The sequence below is a fragment of the Haliotis asinina genome, chromosome 3 (assembly GCF_037392515.1).
Source record: "Haliotis asinina isolate JCU_RB_2024 chromosome 3, JCU_Hal_asi_v2, whole genome shotgun sequence".
NCBI lineage: Eukaryota > Metazoa > Mollusca > Gastropoda > Lepetellida > Haliotidae > Haliotis > Haliotis asinina.
In genome coordinates this window covers 4730396-4749125 of record NC_090282.1, presented here as the reverse complement: position 1 = coordinate 4749125, position 18730 = coordinate 4730396, and the positions used below count along the sequence as shown (strand labels likewise).

At 41.5% G+C, this 18730-nt stretch overlaps 1 protein-coding gene across 1 annotated transcript in view; it reads right to left on the bottom strand.

Moving 5' to 3' along the window:
- Positions 1-18730, bottom strand: part of LOC137279159 (uncharacterized) — a 92226-nt gene that overhangs the window by 31786 nt on the left and 41710 nt on the right. Inside the window, exons 32-36 of the mRNA XM_067811639.1 lie at positions 14646-14824; positions 14209-14271; positions 12878-12997; positions 6801-7517; positions 5604-5736 (exon numbers count right to left, since the gene is read on the bottom strand). Of these exons, the coding sequence (XP_067667740.1) occupies positions 5604-5736; positions 6801-7517; positions 12878-12997; positions 14209-14271; positions 14646-14824 (1212 nt within the window). The remainder of the gene's footprint in view (positions 1-5603; positions 5737-6800; positions 7518-12877; positions 12998-14208; positions 14272-14645; positions 14825-18730) is intronic.

The following is an 18730-nucleotide window of genomic DNA, read 5'->3' as shown; positions in this document are numbered from 1 at the left end:
GGTCACCTGCTCATGTACTGTCATACATTATCACCAAGTCAGATCACCTGCTCATGTACTGTCATATGTTATCACCAGGTCAGGTCACCAGCTCATGTACTGTCATATGTTACAATCAGGTCAGGTCACCAGTTCAAGTACTGTCATACATTATCACCAGGTCAGGTCACCAGTTCAAGTACTGTCATACATTATCACCAGGTCAGGCCACCAGCTCATGTACTGTCACATGTTACAATCAGGTCAGGTCACCAGCTCATGTACTGTCATATGTTATCACCAGGTCAGGTCACCAGCTCATGTACTTTCATATGTTATCACCAGGTCAGGTCACCTGCTCATGTACTGTCATATGTTATCACCAGGTCAGGTCACCGGCTCATGTACTGTCATAGATTATCATCAAGTCAGGTCACCAGCTCATGTACTGTCACATGTTAACACCAGGTCAGGTCACCAGCTCATGTACTGTCATATGTTACAATCAGGTCAGGTCACCAGTTCAAGTACTGTCATATATTATCACCAGGTCAGGTCACCAACTCATGTACTGTCATATGTTACAATCAGGTCAGGTCACCAGTTCAAGTACTGTCATATGTTATCACCAGGTCAGGTCACCAGCTCAAGTACTGTCATATGTTACAATCAGGTCAGGTCACCAGTTCAAGTACTGTCATACATTATCACCAGGTCAGGTCACCAGTTCAAGTACTGTCATATGTTATCACCAGGTAAGGTCACCAGTTCAAGTACTGTCATACATTATCACCAGGTCAGGTCACCACCTCATGTACTGTCATATGTTACCACCAGGTCAGGTCACCTGCTCATGTACTGTCATATGTTACAATCAGGTCAGGTCACCAGTTCAAGCACTGTCATATGTTATCACCAGGTCAGGTCACCAACTCATATACTGTTATATGTTATCACCAGGTCAGGTCACCAGCTCATGTACTGTCATATGTTACAATCAGGTCAGGTCACCAGTTCAAGTACTGTCATATATTATCACCAGGTCAGGTCACCAGCTCATGTACTGTCATATGTCACAATCAGGTCAGGTCACCAGTTCAAGTGCTGTCATATGTTATCACCATGTCAGGTCACCAGCTCATGTACTGTCATATGTTACAATCAGGTCAGGTCACCAGTTCAAGTACTGTCATACATTATCACCAAGTCAGGTCACCAGTTCAAGTACTGTCATATGTTATCACCATGTAAGGTCACCAGTTCAAGTACTGTCATACATTATCACCAGGTCAGGTCACCAGCTCATGTACTGTCATATGTTATCACCAGGTCAGGTCACCTGCTCATGTACTGTCACATGTTACAATCAGGGCAGGTCACCAGTTCAAGTACTGTCATATGTTATCACCAGGTGAGGTCACCTGCTCATGTACTGTCATATTTTACAATCAGGTGAGGTCACCAGTTCAAGTACTGTCATACATTATCACCAGGTCAGGTCACCAGTTCAAGTACTGTCATACATTATCACCAGGTCAGGTCACCAGCTCATGTACTGTCACATGTTACAATCAGGTCAGGTCACCAGCTCATGTACTGTCATATGTTATCACCAGGTCAGGTCACCAGCTCATGTACTTTCATATGTTATCACCAGGTCAGGTCACCTGCTCATGTACTGTCATATGTTATCACCAGGTCAGGTCACCGGCTCATGTACTGTCATACATTATCATCAAGTCAGGTCACCAGCTCATGTACTGTCACATGTTAACACTAGGTGAGGTCACCACCTCATGTACTGTCATATGTTACAATCAGGTCAGGTCACCAGTTCAAGTACTGTCATATATTATCACCAGGTCAGGTCACCAACTCATGTACTGTCATATGTTACAATCAGGTCAGGTCACCAGTTCAAGTACTGTCATACATTATCACCAGGTCAGGTCACCAGTTCAAGTACTGTCATATGTTATCACCAGGTAAGGTCACCAGTTCAAGTACTGTCATACATTATCACCAGGTCAGGTCACCACCTCATGTACTGTCATATGTTATCACCAGGTCAGGTCACCTGCTCATGTACTGTCATATGTTATCACCAGGTCAGGTCACCGGCTCATGTACTGTCATACATTATCATCAAGTCAGGTCACCAGCTCATGTACTGTCATACATTATCACCAGGTCAGGTCACCAGCTCATGTACTGTCATATGTTATCACCAGGTCAGGTCACCGGCTCATGTACTGTCATACATTATCATCAAGTCAGGTCACCAGCTCATGTACTGTCATACATTATCACCAGGTCAGGTCACCAGCTCATGTACTGTCATATGTTACAATCAGGTCAGGTCACCAGTTCAAGTACTGTCATATATTATCACCAGGTCAGGTCACCAACTCATGTACTGTCATATGTTACAATCAGGTCAGGTCACCAGTTCAAGTACTGTCATATGTTATCACCAGGTCAGGTCACCAGCTCAAGTACTGTCATATGTTACAATCAGGTCAGGTCACCAGTTCAAGTACTGTCATACATTATCACCAGGTCAGGTCACCTGCTCATGTACTGTCATATGTTACAATCAGGTCAGGTCACCAACTGATGTACTGTCATATGTTACAATCAGGTCAGGTCACCAGTTCAAGTACTGTCATACATTATTACCAAGTCAGGTCACGAGTTCAAGTGCTGTCATACATTATCACCAGGTCAGGTCACCATCTCATGTACTGTCATATGTTATCACCAGGTCAGGTCACCTGCTCATGTACTGTCACATGTTACAATCAGGTCAGGTCACCAGTTCAAGTACTGTCATATGTTATCACCAGGTCAGGTCACCAGCTCAAGTACTGTCATATGTTACAATCAGGTCAGGTCACCAGTTCAAGTACTGTCATACATTATCACCAGGTCAGGTCACCAGTTCAAGTACTGTCATATGTTATCACCAGGTAAGGTCACCAGTTCAAGTACTGTCATACATTATCACCAGGTCAGGTCACCACCTCATGTACTGTCATATGTTACCACCAGGTCAGGTCACCTGCTCATGTACTGTCATATGTTACAATCAGGTCAGGTCACCAGTTCAAGCACTGTCATATGTTATCACCAGGTCAGGTCACCAACTCATATACTGTTATATGTTATCACCAGGTCAGGTCACCAGCTCATGTACTGTCATATGTTACAATCAGGTCAGGTCACCAGTTCAAGTACTGTCATATATTATCACCAGGTCAGGTCACCAGCTCATGTACTGTCATATGTCACAATCAGGTCAGGTCACCAGTTCAAGTGCTGTCATATGTTATCACCATGTCAGGTCACCAGCTCATGTACTGTCATATGTTACAATCAGGTCAGGTCACCAGTTCAAGTACTGTCATACATTATCACCAAGTCAGGTCACCAGTTCAAGTACTGTCATATGTTATCACCATGTAAGGTCACCAGTTCAAGTACTGTCATACATTATCACCAGGTCAGGTCACCAGCTCATGTACTGTCATATGTTATCACCAGGTCAGGTCACCTGCTCATGTACTGTCACATGTTACAATCAGGGCAGGTCACCAGTTCAAGTACTGTCATATGTTATCACCAGGTGAGGTCACCTGCTCATGTACTGTCATATTTTACAATCAGGTGAGGTCACCAGTTCAAGTACTGTCATACATTATCACCAGGTCAGGTCACCAGTTCAAGTACTGTCATACATTATCACCAGGTCAGGTCACCAGCTCATGTACTGTCACATGTTACAATCAGGTCAGGTCACCAGCTCATGTACTGTCATATGTTATCACCAGGTCAGGTCACCAGCTCATGTACTTTCATATGTTATCACCAGGTCAGGTCACCTGCTCATGTACTGTCATATGTTATCACCAGGTCAGGTCACCGGCTCATGTACTGTCATACATTATCATCAAGTCAGGTCACCAGCTCATGTACTGTCACATGTTAACACTAGGTGAGGTCACCACCTCATGTACTGTCATATGTTACAATCAGGTCAGGTCACCAGTTCAAGTACTGTCATATATTATCACCAGGTCAGGTCACCAACTCATGTACTGTCATATGTTACAATCAGGTCAGGTCACCAGTTCAAGTACTGTCATACATTATCACCAGGTCAGGTCACCAGTTCAAGTACTGTCATATGTTATCACCAGGTAAGGTCACCAGTTCAAGTACTGTCATACATTATCACCAGGTCAGGTCACCACCTCATGTACTGTCATATGTTATCACCAGGTCAGGTCACCTGCTCATGTACTGTCATATGTTATCACCAGGTCAGGTCACCGGCTCATGTACTGTCATACATTATCATCAAGTCAGGTCACCAGCTCATGTACTGTCATACATTATCACCAGGTCAGGTCACCAGCTCATGTACTGTCATATGTTATCACCAGGTCAGGTCACCGGCTCATGTACTGTCATACATTATCATCAAGTCAGGTCACCAGCTCATGTACTGTCATACATTATCACCAGGTCAGGTCACCAGCTCATGTACTGTCATATGTTACAATCAGGTCAGGTCACCAGTTCAAGTACTGTCATATATTATCACCAGGTCAGGTCACCAACTCATGTACTGTCATATGTTACAATCAGGTCAGGTCACCAGTTCAAGTACTGTCATATGTTATCACCAGGTCAGGTCACCAGCTCAAGTACTGTCATATGTTACAATCAGGTCAGGTCACCAGTTCAAGTACTGTCATACATTATCACCAGGTCAGGTCACCTGCTCATGTACTGTCATATGTTACAATCAGGTCAGGTCACCAACTGATGTACTGTCATATGTTACAATCAGGTCAGGTCACCAGTTCAAGTACTGTCATACATTATTACCAAGTCAGGTCACCAGTTCAAGTGCTGTCATACATTATCACCAGGTCAGGTCACCATCTCATGTACTGTCATATGTTATCACCAGGTCAGGTCACCTGCTCATGTACTGTCACATGTTACAATCAGGGCAGGTCACCAGTTCAAGTACTGTCATATGTTATCACCAGGTCAGGTCACCTTCTCATGTACTGTCATATGTTACAATCAGGTCAGGTCACCAGTTCAAGTACTGTCATACATTATCACCAGGTCAGGTCACCAGTTCAAGTACTGTCATACATTATCACCAGGTCAGGTCACCAGCTCATGTACTGTCACATGTTACAATCAGGTCAGGTCACCAGTTCAAGTACTGTCATATGTTATCACCAGGTCAGGTCACCAGCTCATGTACTGTCATATGTTACAATCAGGTCAGGTCACCAGTTCAAGTACTGTCATACATTATCACCAGGTCAGGTCACCAGTTCAAGTACTGTCATACATTATCACCAGGTCAGGTCACCAGCTCATGTACTGTGACATGTTACAATCAGGTCAGGTCACCAGCTCATGTACTGTCATATGTTATCACCAGGTCAGGTCACCAGCTCATGTACTTTCATATGTTATCACCAGGTCAGGTCACCAGCTCATGTACGCTGAGTGTCATATGCTGTCATGTGTTTCCATCCAGTCATATGTTACCACCCCATCATGTGTTTCCACATATTTATCACAAAGGAACAAACCTGGAGGCTCAGTGCCCATGTAACCAAATCTGGGGAAGGTGAAGAAGATGGTTGCATTGAGCTTGCCAATCTCTGCCGGCTCCAGCGTACCATTGGTGTTTTCATCAAAGTACTGGAAGATGGCTGTCCGGTCCTGCCGTCAGAAACACAGAACTGTGTAATCTCCAGTAGAGATGTTAAGGCAGGGGATCATGAAGTAACATTTTTACACTTGGATCATTGGAAATGAAAAGATGATTCACAGTCCACTAATGCTGTTGTTTCATGCACCATCGTCAACTGTGCATGCATCACACTTGAACCAGAGACAATTGGATTTATCTCAACCTGTTCAGATTCTGACATCTGATCTGAAGTCTCTCAAAAATATTATTTTAAAATTATGTTGATATAGTTATGTAAATGATAACTCAATTTAGGCGATTTGTACCGAAAACTGAAAAATAAAGAGGAAGGGGTGTTCACTCGTAATGCTACAATACTGCAGACAATGCAATTCTAAATAATCATAGACTATTTCTTTAAAGACAAGAAACGAGAAACATAAAAAACATTCAATCCAATCTTTTCTAAATTTGGACACATCAACATGGTGTCTCAAACACTGTTGTAAACATAGCTTCTACCTTGAGTGAAAGGTGATGCTTTACTTATTATATTGCTAAAACTGGAAAAGCTTTCATGGATAAATGTCACTGAAGTCAATAACTGGGAGCATCAATCCATGTCCACACAGACACAGTGACATAATCCAGCTTTGTGCATGCACAGTACATCTGTCTGACACTGCTTCTTGCGCAGCAGCTTAATGAGACAACTAACAGTGAAGAGAAATATCTCCAGATACATACTGTGACAATTGCCATAGCAGCAAATATGACTAGGAAGTAATGGAGACTAGCCTTTCAAAGGAATCAAATTTTCCCAAATTAGCTTGTCCAGAGCTCTGACTTTGAAAGCTGGATGTATCCCTGAATTGAATGTCCAGTGGGTTCACATGCCTCAATCAAAATACTATTCTTTGCCCAACATTAAACACAAAAATAGTTCCACATTAATGAATTCTATCTGGCACTGAACAGAATTCTTAATGATCACTTAGTAAGAAAGGTCTCAAGGAGAGTTCAGGATCATTTGTTCCTGTAAGATAACAAGACCGCTGACAGCAGACACAGTAAAGGATATACAACTACACACCTGTTCATTCTTGTCCAGAAAGTGCTGGAGATTGGCTGCCTTCAGGGTATTCTCAAAGTTTCTCTTGGACAAAATTGTATTAGCCTTGATCTTGACCCAGCTCACACCATTCAGAGAGAGCTGCTTTAAGTTAGTGAGTTTGGCAAAGCTGGGAGGTAGTTCTGATATGGCATTCTCATTCAGATAGAACTTCTCCAGAAGAGTCAGGTTTCCTATGTCGTCTGGCAGAGAGGTCAGCTGCATAGTCCGTATATACAAACAGACGAGCTTCGTCAACTTGCAGATGCATGGTGGGATTTCCTTCAGAAGGTTGTTGCTGATGTCCAACCTGTTCAACTCTGTCATGTTAGTAATACTTTCTGGAATATCACAAATCTGATTACGGTGCATTGAAAGATTCAACATCTTTGTGCACAGACCAATTTCCTCAGGAATTTCTTGAATCTGATTGGTGGAAATATCCAAGTCCAGAAGGTTTGGGAGCTGCTGGAAGAGTTGTTTAGGAATGGTGGAAAGGTTGTTGCCCTGTAGGTGGAGTGACAGCATGTAAGGAGAGTAGTCACTGAGCTTCATGAGCGGGACCTCAGTGAGTTCTTTGTTGGCTTGCCATGCATTGTAGTGAGACTTACACAGATAAATCTCATCCTCCCCAAACAGTGTTAGCAGTTTCTCAAGGCCAACCTTGTCAAAGTTCTCAAGAACATGGTAGCGGACTGACTGTAACAATCAAAGAATAATACTAGGGAAACGTCTACAGAGTCACAAGTCACTGAGGTTTTCTACTTCAGTTAAACCAACAATCTGAAGATGACCTAATTGATGCAACCATACACACAAAATAAATGCAAACCATTGACCCACTACCCTAGCCTGCAGAATTTCCCCAGAAATTATTGAGAAAATGTTTGTTTCCTAACACTGAAAAGTTTGGTGTTACATTATGCATTAAGGTACTCACTACGAGAGACAACTTCCCCTGTAGACATAGCAGATTTGACAGCAGAAGAGAAAAAAACTGGCTGTAGATGATTTTGAATGGGGTGTGACTTATGTAAAAGAGTTAGCTGGTAGACATCACATTCCTCTGGCTACAGTATACAGAGCTTAATGCTGGAAGAATACTCAGTCAGGAGCACACGAATAGGGCAGGGACACAAGTTCAGTAGTATGGATTGCTGTTGACTTGGTCAGCTTGTGAGTAGAGGAAACCAGAAAGTGTTGAGAGTATCAGACCCTTGGTGAGATTGTGGGTAGGGGAAAACAGGAAAGCATTGAGAATATTAGACCCTTGGTCAGACTGTGGGTAGAGGAAAACAGAAAATGTTGAGAATATTAGGCCCTTGGTCAGCTTGTGAGTAGAGGAAAACAGGAAAGCATTGAGAATATCAGATCCTTGGTGAGATTGTGGGTAGGGGAAAACAGAAAATGTTGAGAATATCAGATCCTTGGTGAGATTGTGGGTAGGGGAAAACAGAAAATGTTGAGAATATCAGATCCTTGGTGAGATTGTGGGTAGGGGAAAACAGAAAATGTTGAGAATATCAGATCCTTGGTGAGATTGTGGGTAGGGGAAAACAGAAAATGTTGAGAATATCAGATCCTTGGTGAGATTGTGGGTAGGGGAAAACAGAAAATGTTGAGAATATCAGATCCTTGGTGAGATTGTGGGTAGGGGAAAACAGAAAATGTTGAGAATATCAGATCCTTGGTGAGATTGTGGGTAGGGGAAAACAGAAAATGTTGAGAATATCAGATCCTTGGTGAGATTGTGGGTAGGGGAAAACAGAAAATGTTGAGAATATCAGATCCTTGGTGAGATTGTGGGTAGGGGAAAACAGAAAATGTTGAGAATATCAGATCCTTGGTGAGATTGTGGGTAGGGGAAAACAGAAAATGTTGAGAATATCAGGCCCTTGGTCAGCTTGTGAGTAGAGGAAAACAGGAAAGCATTGAGAATATCAGATCCTTGGTGAGATTGTGGGTAGGGGAAAACAGAAAATGTTGAGAATATCAGGCCCTTGGTCAGCTTGTGAGTAGAGGAAAACAGGAAAGCATTGAGAATATCAGATCCTTGGTGAGATTGTGGGTAGGGGAAAACAGAAAATGTTGAGAACATCAGGCCCTTGGTCAGCTTGTGAGTAGAGGAAAACAGAAAATGTTGAGAATATCAGGATTGAGATGATTAATAGAGGAAGTCCTCATACTTAGACAAGAATTACGAAGACTTAAAGGGGCACTGATGCGGAGCGAATAATGCTTCTCGCCAACGGTCTAATTACGAAAGCAGACCGCAAATTGGTCAGCGCCCACTCCTTCGACCGTGACGGACAAAGGAACTGGGCTCCTGTCCATATTAGTAGAATTTCTTCACCTAACCAGTCAGGAGGCCGGATGCCCATCACATGTCATTTGTTTAAAATATCCATGGTATTCCTTGTCTGATCGTAACCAAATATCCCAGCAGTGTAGTTCTTTTCGGATGCTTGGATGGTATAGTCACTGATCCAATTTGATCCTATTTCTGTGTTTTTAACCTCGATATTTAATCATGTTACATGAAAATATGATGTCTACAGGCACGTAGCAAGCCATTTGTTTCAGTACGGAAGATTGCAAAGCTTTATATTTAGGTAGTTTTGAGTGTTGGCTGAGCTGTGATAGCGAATAGCATACGTAAATTTTGGTAGCTATGGTAGCTACAATGGTTTATTATTTATGATAATAAACACACAGTTGATTTATTTGAATTCGTAAACAAAAAATAAGATGACTTTGCCTTTGGTAGAGAAATCTGAAAATTGTCTTACGTAAAAAAAAAATTATTTCACCTATTTACCAAAGTACACAGCAAATGCCTGTATGTATTCCTTATGTAACGAAATTCCGTTGGTATCCTCAAAACAGTTTCGGCCCATAAGTGTTTTCAGGCTTCATGCGACACAGAGATTACATCTTCCTTGCTGTAACTCGCGTTTGATGGTGTAAACCTACACGTGTTATTTGTCATCATTCTCTTGATGGTCAATTCATGAATTTATAACAGGTATAATTAGTAGTAACACCACTTCGGTTACTCAACAAAGGTTCCCATTTGGCATTTCTCCTGTCTGGAGTAAATACTCAACATTATAAATTAAGGTCTGTAATGGCAAATGTATTGTATGTTATGTAATATGTGCATGTAAGTGATGCAAGAGGGTTTATCAGCTGAGTTACAAAAACAAACATCGATCAAAGGATTAACGGATAACACACTGATTGATTAATTACTTTTATCTTCTAGCGGATTTGTCAAAAGGCAGTGTGTGTAGATGACTACACCCTGTCGTAAAGAGTGAGTGCCAAAACAACATCCTCCCTTCAAAGAATTAACCACCCTTGCGCTGATTGATTGATTGTTCATTATTGGTTAACTAAATTACTTAGAATAGTGGACATCATACAATTAGTTGCCAGGTGTGCTATCTTGGGAGACCAATGAGAGGTTTATCTAGGTTTCACCAACGAAAGACGTGAAACGATGTGTTACTTTTTCGCAAATTAGACTGTTGTAAGACACGCGACACAGAGCAGGATTATTCACCAGCTGCAGATGAATGGAATATCTTTCTTTTATGTGGATATTGATGGATACATTCCTGAACAAGGTAGTAGCCTGACATTGTTGCTATAAAATTAGTCTGTTTTACATTCATTATTTGCATTTTGTTTTAATTTATTTGTTGTAGCATTCAGCAGAATCTGTATGACAGAAAACACACACTAGATCGCGTATGTGTGTGAAATAGGATCCACATTGGCAATCTATACAATGTATAAATGTTGCTGTTATGTTAGAAATTTACTATGAGTATGAGCAAATCGTGTGTTCTTTTATTAATTTTCAGAATCATACAAATATGACAATAAACTAATTAGGGTTATGAGACAAAGTATAGAGACGTACATTGGCTTCGTTATTTTTCCGTCCTAATAGTTTTTTACCATTTCTACCACTGGCAGATGTTTAACCTTCAAAGTGTTTCATTTGTTTTCCTAATACATTTGTAATGATGTGAAAATGACTTCACCTCAGTTGATCTCTCTATAATTAAACTATCAGTTGCGCCTACGGACTGCGCAGCAGAGGTCACGAACCAGTCACGAATTCTGGGATATCATCCGGGTACTCACGGGAGAAAAACAATAACAAAAGTTTACACCAGTCCACGGAAATTGCTCCGCATCAGTGCCCCTTTAACTGCATGAAAAAAACATGGAATTCCCTCACTATTGATAAAAGAAGCACAAAAAGAAAGATGTCTAAGGCTGAGATAATGTTTTCTGTTCTGATGAAAGTTTTCTCAAGCTTTTTCCGAATTGTGTGAAGATCTGAACTAAAGATACAGTGAAACCTATCTACCCACACCCAAAACTTCTCTCGAAATTTCACATATGGTGTGGGATATGATGATCTGAAGTGAGGCAGCTGTGTATTTTCACTGGAAATGTCAAATATGGTGTGGGATATGATGATGTGAAGTGAGGCAGCTGTGTATTTTCACTGGAACTGTCACATGTGGTGTGGGATATGATGATGTGAAGTGAGGCAGCTGTGTATTTTCACTGGAAATGTCACATATGGTGTGGGATATGATGATGTGAAGTGAGGCAGCTGTGTATTTTCACTGGAAATGTCACATATGGTGTGGGATATGATGATGTGAAGTGAGGCAGCTGTGTATTTTCACTGGAACTGTCACATATGGTGTGGGATATGATGATGTGAAGTGAGGCAGCTGTGTATTTTCACTGGAACTGTCACATATGGTGTGGGATATGATGATGTGAAGTGAGGCAGCTGTGTATTTTCACTGGAACTGTCACATATGGTGTGGGATATGATGATGTGAAGTGAGGCAGCTGTGTATTTTCACTGGAACTGTCACATGTGGTGTGGGATATGATGATGTGAAGTGAGGCAGCTGTGTATTTTCACTGGAACTGTCACATGTGGTGTGGGATATGATGATGTGAAGTGAGGCAGCTGTGTATTTTCACTGGAACTGTCACATGTGGTGTGGGATATGATGATGTGAAGTGAGGCAGCTGTGTATTTTCACTGGAACTGTCACATGTGGTGTGGGATATGATGATGTGAAGTGAGGCAGCTGTGTATTTTCACTGGAACTGTCACATGTGGTGTGGGATATGATGATCTGAAGTGAGGCAGCTGTTTATTTTCACTGGAACTGTCACATGTGGTGTGGGATATGATGATGTGAAGTGAGGCAGCTGTGTATTTTCACTGGAAATCTGATGAAATGTTGACATCTTAAATATTGATGATATAAGAAAGAAGTGGTTGAATATTGAGATATGCAGTCACATGATTTCCAACAAACTTTGATCAATAGTGTACCCAGGCGCTTTCAGTCATGTATTGCAGGGCAAGGATGTCTCACAAAGTACTGTTGTAACACTTACTGGTAGACTGCAAGTGAATCATCATATCTCATTTAAATACTTAACACATTTAAATAAAACTTCAGTAGTTTACATATATTTTTTAGATATTTGACCAAACAACTTTCTCTATAATTTCTGAGAATACTATATTATTTCACTGTTATTCAACACCAGATGCAAGGTATATATACACACCAGTCAGAATTGGTTTTCAGCAACCGACGTTTATTGTGAGAAGCAACTAACAGGATTTGGTGGTCACTCATTGACTTGGCTGACACACACCACCAATGTGGCATCACATCCCACGTGCATAGACTAAAGTGCATTATGTTGATCACTGTATTGCAGATGTGATTATTTACAGACTATCAGCATATAGTTTGAATATTGCAGAGTGCGATGTTAAGCAACAAACTATACATCCAAGGTAATCCAGTAATGGACGTTAGCACCAAACACTCACTTTGTCAGGGTACCTCGCCACCTCACTGACTGCTGGGGACCAGTACATGAAGTCCCTGAAGGGGTTGTGCAGTTTAGTTATATTTCAACTGTCACGACAGATTTTTCTCATGATACGTGCATAATACTTTGAAATTCGTTTTACTTAAAAGATCTTTCCTTACCCCAACTGCCTCAGTGACAGCATCATCATCCTCAAAGTACTCCAAAGAGAAGCTGGGATCCAGAGTGAGGAAGAGGCGGTAGGTCATCTGGGTGAGGTAGAACTGTAGCATTGGCACTACCTGCAATATTATGTTAGATACTACATGTATGTGATATCTCTCTGTATTCAATACTCTGTGTAAATGATATCTCTCTACATTCAACACTTTGTGTACATGATATCTCCATGTGTTCAATACTACACTACACTACACTACACTACACTACACTACACTACACTACACTACACTACACTACACTACACTACACACTAACAACAGTACAGCAACACCCAATGAACAGTCCACTAAACAGAAATAAATGAGGATAAGAATCACTGCATTGTTTTAAACTTTACTTTAACCATTTTTGATAATATTGAACAATATTGAAAGAAACAGTTGTGACATCCTTACAAAATGGTAATCTGGTGCACTGCAAAGTGAGTGGGGTGGGTCAGTGAAATTTACACACATGACCAAAAAGCACGGAGCCCAGCAGAACAGAGATGATTACACACAAGCTGCGGATGCATGCATGTTTTCTGAAGACTTTACGTAAGATCTGGCCCATGGGGAAATCTGCTGTGACATGATGATGTCACAAGACAATCATCTTCACTTGACATCATTTTCTGAGGTCTGCCACTGCATGGGCTGTCTTTCTGGGATCCAGTTTGTGTCTGGAGACGTGAAATAGAACTGTGGTGGACCTGAAAATGTCTGGCAGCCTGTCATAAGCCCATCCCAACTCTCAGCATTCCAATGGCTTCTTGTCTGGCATTTTGTGGCATTCCCATGTGATGCCCCATTGTGTTACTTTGTTACTGAGTATATGTCTAGATATCTCACTATGTTCAATATAATATGTACATGACATATTCGTAGTTACCTGTACCTGGCAAAGCTCTATATTTGATATTATCTGTTTAAAGCATAGTTCTATGTTTGTTGCGATCTGTATATGACACAGCTTGAAATGAACAGAATAATATTTGACTCAAAACAACCTTCAAGATTTTACATAGGACATTCTCTATAGAACAAACTGTCTTTCTAGTGTTTTTCATCCAAGGACTGGACATTGAAAAGATTAAATTGGAAACATGCCCAATTCAGAAATCTGAGTTAATAAGGAATGTATCTTTGCTTGTTGAATTGTACAGCTGTATTGCAATCATAAGATTACTTGGGTATGTAATAAACTTGTATATAACTCATTGTGCCTGATACTATTATTCTACGAGATATCATTGTGATACTTCTAGTGCCTGTATTTATACACAACAGACCTTCTCCGTGGAGGGCAGGAACTCGGGGTTGAGGAACACCTCGGTATAGTCAGGGAGATGGAACTGAAACAGGAATCCAGGGCAGAGTCACAAAGAATCCCATATAACAGTTCACTGAAACACAAAATATCACAAATAAAAGTATCTTGTCGTGACAGTTCTAATTTTCTACCATCTATAATCTAATCATGATAAATGTTTCAGAATTAGTGCATGGCAGCTAAAAATCAGTTTCATTTCAGTTGTCAAATGCAAGATCATTTGAGAAGCAGAAGTTCAATGAAGCATACATATGCACTTTATGCACATTACCAGTATGTAGAACACATAAACAAACACGCATTGAGGTAACAACCAAACCATGATGGACAGCTACCATACACTAAAATAATTTACATGAGATCATTCAGTGCAACTGCATTGGTTGCAAAGCTAACCTGCTTGTTGAGCGCCAGCACAAAGTGCCACGCCCACATGACAGGCACTGTTTTGGTGTGGTTGGGGTCAAGGTCAAAAGGAAACCCCTGACTGCTGACAAGATGGGAGGACCAGAAAGGTCTCATGAAGTCTGGCAGAGTGTATGTTGGTCGCAATGTCACCATCGTGCTCATGTCACCTGGGTCAGGAAACACCTTGTATAAAACTCTGTATGGGTAACCTGTATGTCACTAGTTATTATGGTTGTTGTACCATGAGGCAGTCACTTTGATCTTTTACATCATAACATATGCCGCAAATAATACACAAACTTTAATGATTTCTAAAGAGATTCGAAAATACCTCTCATGAAGGAATGTCCTTGGGATGACACCTTCAACTCTATTTAAAGCTCAATCTTATAGCCTCTTCTTGTCCAGTCAATAAGTTTATAAACTTTTATAAAACATTTTATTTCTTCAAGAATCTTTAACTTCTAAATGGCAATCAGATATCATAGTCATTGATAAGATTAAAATATGTTATTTTCTTAATAAAATTGATATTTTATACTTATCCTCCCTCCATGTGAAGATAGTGGAACACTTGAAATCCCTTGCAGTTCCCTTCTCTCTCTGATTATCAGCCCAACACGAGAATCTACAGTGAGATCCAATGTGCCATAGTGGGCCAGTTGAGAGGGCTTGAAGTCATAAGTCAGGATAAGTATTAAATATCAATTGCATTCAGAAAATTACATATTTTCCCTTATCCTGACTCATGCTTATGATGCTTACAGAATCTGATGGAATGAGAAGTGGGACAGGCCACAAATGGATTCTGCTGGCTGTCATATAAGTACGTCCAGTATTTCCCTCCTAAGGGAGTGATACCAGCAATTTTTCGGTCCTGTTCTTCCAATATTCATTCATTACTCAGGGGAAGAACACCCAGTCAGGGTCCTCTTCACCTGAAGTGACTGCTGACGTGTCCATGTGGATATATTGATCAGCTAGCATTCTGCTAGAGTCTAATGCAACTTGATGTCAGGACATTCTTATCAAGACAAATTGAGACCCTTCACATGTACAGTATCTTCATGAGGATTTGAAACTTGTGGAGGTTCAAGTCCTGCTGCTTTGTAGGCCCTCAGCATGATAAATCCTGTGTATGTTCTGGACTGTAGATGTGCCACGATATGGAATCATCTATCTGGCTGTCCAGGGAGTCGGCTTTCGGTGAAAAAATCCCATCTCAGTCCTAAGTGTATGATATCACGATTACCGAGCTAGTGGTTCGTATGTGTCACTAGTGAGGCGTTGTAATACCACATTCAGATCCCATGCTGGTGCCTTGAACTTCTTTTGTTGGCCATCCAGCCTGAATCAGCACACTAGGGCAAGTAATTCTGGCACTTTCCTCAGCTTGATCCCTGTTTTCATGGTGATAACGGAGTTGAGAGCTGTCAGATAAGTTGATAATGTGGAATATTTTAGTCCTTGAGTATGTCGTAGGTGACATAGGTGATCCTCCACTTGAGGATGTGAGACTTTTGATGCTGTAAAGCCTTTCTGCTTGGTATATGTCTCAATTTATCATCATATAATGTGCAAGTCGATCTGTGAAGAGTTAAGGTTACTGCCTTTGCCGCTCTTGATGTTTCAAACAGGCTTTGATATAATCCATACCTAAAGCTGGAATGATGACGGCTTGGTGTGGATGAACGAGTAGATTCTTCCGCTCTTGATGTTTCAAACAGGCTTTGATATAATCCATACCTAAAGCTGGAATGATGACGGCTTGGTGTGGATGAACGAGTAGATTCTTCCGCTCTTGATGTTTCAAACAGGCTTTGATATAATCCCTACCTAAAGCTGGAATGATGACGGCTTGGTGTGGATGAACGAGTAGATTCTTCCGCTCTTGATGTTTCAAACAGGCTTTGATATAATCCATACCTAAAGCTGGAATGATGACGGCTTGGTGTGGATGAACGAGTAGATTCTTCCGCTCTTGATGTTTCAAACAGGCTTTGATATAATCCCTACCTAAAGCTGGAATGATGACGGCTTGGTGTGGATGAACGAGTAGATTCTTCCGCTCTTGATGTTTCAAACAGGCTTTGATATAATCCCTACCTAAAGCTGGAATGATGACGGCTTGGTGTGGATGAACGAGTAGATTCTTCCGCTCTTGATGTTTCAAACAGGCTTTGATATAATCCATACCTAAAGCTGGAATGATGACGGCTTGGTGTGGATGAACGAGTAGATTCTTCCGCTCTTGATGTTTCAAACAGGCTTTGATATAATCCATACCTAAAGCTGGAATGATGACGGCTTGGTGTGGATGAACGAGTAGATTCTTCCGCTCTTGATGTTTCAAACAGGCTTTGATATAATCCATACCTAAAGCTGGAATGATGACGGCTTGGTGTGGATGAACGAGTAGATTCTTCCGCTCTTGATGTTTCAAACAGGCTTTGATATAATCCATACCTAAAGCTGGAATGATGACGGCTTGGTGTGGATGAACGAGTAGATTCTTCCGCTCTTGATGTTTCAAACAGGCTTTGATATAATCCATACCTAAAGCTGGAATGATGACGGCTTGGTGTGGATGAACGAGTAGATTCTTCCGCTCTTGATGTTTCAAACAGGCTTTGATATAATCCATACCTAAAGCTGGAATGATGACGGCTTGGTGTGGATGAACGAGTAGATTCTTCCGCTCTTGATGTTTCAAACAGGCTTTGATATAATCCCTACCTAAAGCTGGAATGATGACGGCTTGGTGTGGATGAACGAGTAGATTCTTCCGCTCTTGATGTTTCAAACAGGCTTTGATATAATCCATACCTAAAGCTGGAATGATGACGGCTTGGTGTGGATGAACGAGTAGATTCTTCCGCTCTTGATGTTTCAAACAGGCTTTGATATAATCCATACCTAAAGCTGGAATGATGACGGCTTGGTGTGGATGAACGAGTAGATTCTTCCGCTCTTGATGTTTCAAACAGGCTTTGATATAATCCATACCTAAAGCTGGAATGATGACGGCTTGGTGTGGATGAACGAGTAGATTCTTCCGCTCTGGTAGTTCCAATGATGGTTGTCCTACTAATTACTGGGAACCATTCTATCACTGGCCAGGAAGGCACAACCAAAGTCAGTTGTAGCATCCTCGTTTGTTGTGTCTTTACAATGACTTTTGGTTGTAAGACTGGAGGTGGGAATGTGTAAGCGTTCAGTCTTTCCCACAACATGCTGAAAACATCTGTCGCCCATGCAAGCAGATCCGGTACTGGAGATACAAACATTGGTATCTGTTTGTTAACAAACTGGTCCATTTGTATGATCCAACTGATCTAAATGTATGACTGACTAGCCAAAACGCCTCCTGATGTAGCATCCACTCTGTTGGATATGGTTGTAGGCGACATGATAGAGTGTCTGCCATGATATTCTGTGCACCTGGAATGTATCATGACTTTATGTGCAGATGCTGTTGACGTGGAGAGTGTTTGTGCCTTGATCAAGTTCTAGCTGCAACTTCGTTGTCTAGGTCAGCTACGCAGCATTGCAAAGATGCATCTACATAGAGATTACTGTCAAATACGTCTCTGTGCGACATAGTTGTAGGCTTCCCCTAAGGTCAAATGCTGCACTGAGGTGAGTAGACTGAGAAGACACTTCCACAGTCATAGTGGAAATGGAGAGAGTAGAACTTGCATGTGTGTGTTCACTAGCTGTGTAGGTGAAGAATGCTTCCTCCAGACCATGACAAGATGATGCAGTAGATGGTGATGACTTCCTTGAACGCAAGCAGTCGTCCAAAACATCCTCTTCATCAGAGAGTGCCGTTCCGCCTGCGCATCCTGCACGCTACTGTCATCCCTGATAACTGGAGTTTTCTACCTCTGCAAAATGGCATTTCATGATGTACATCGTGTGTTCGGTGAAGTGTTCATGATGAGCTCAGTGTCGAAGGTCTGCGATGTATGCTGCAGATGATGCATCCAACATGGGGAGGTTGTCCCAGATGTCTGTGTTGAAGGTCCAGTGACAGTCGCTGAAGGTGTAATCGTAGTTGACTGCTGACATGA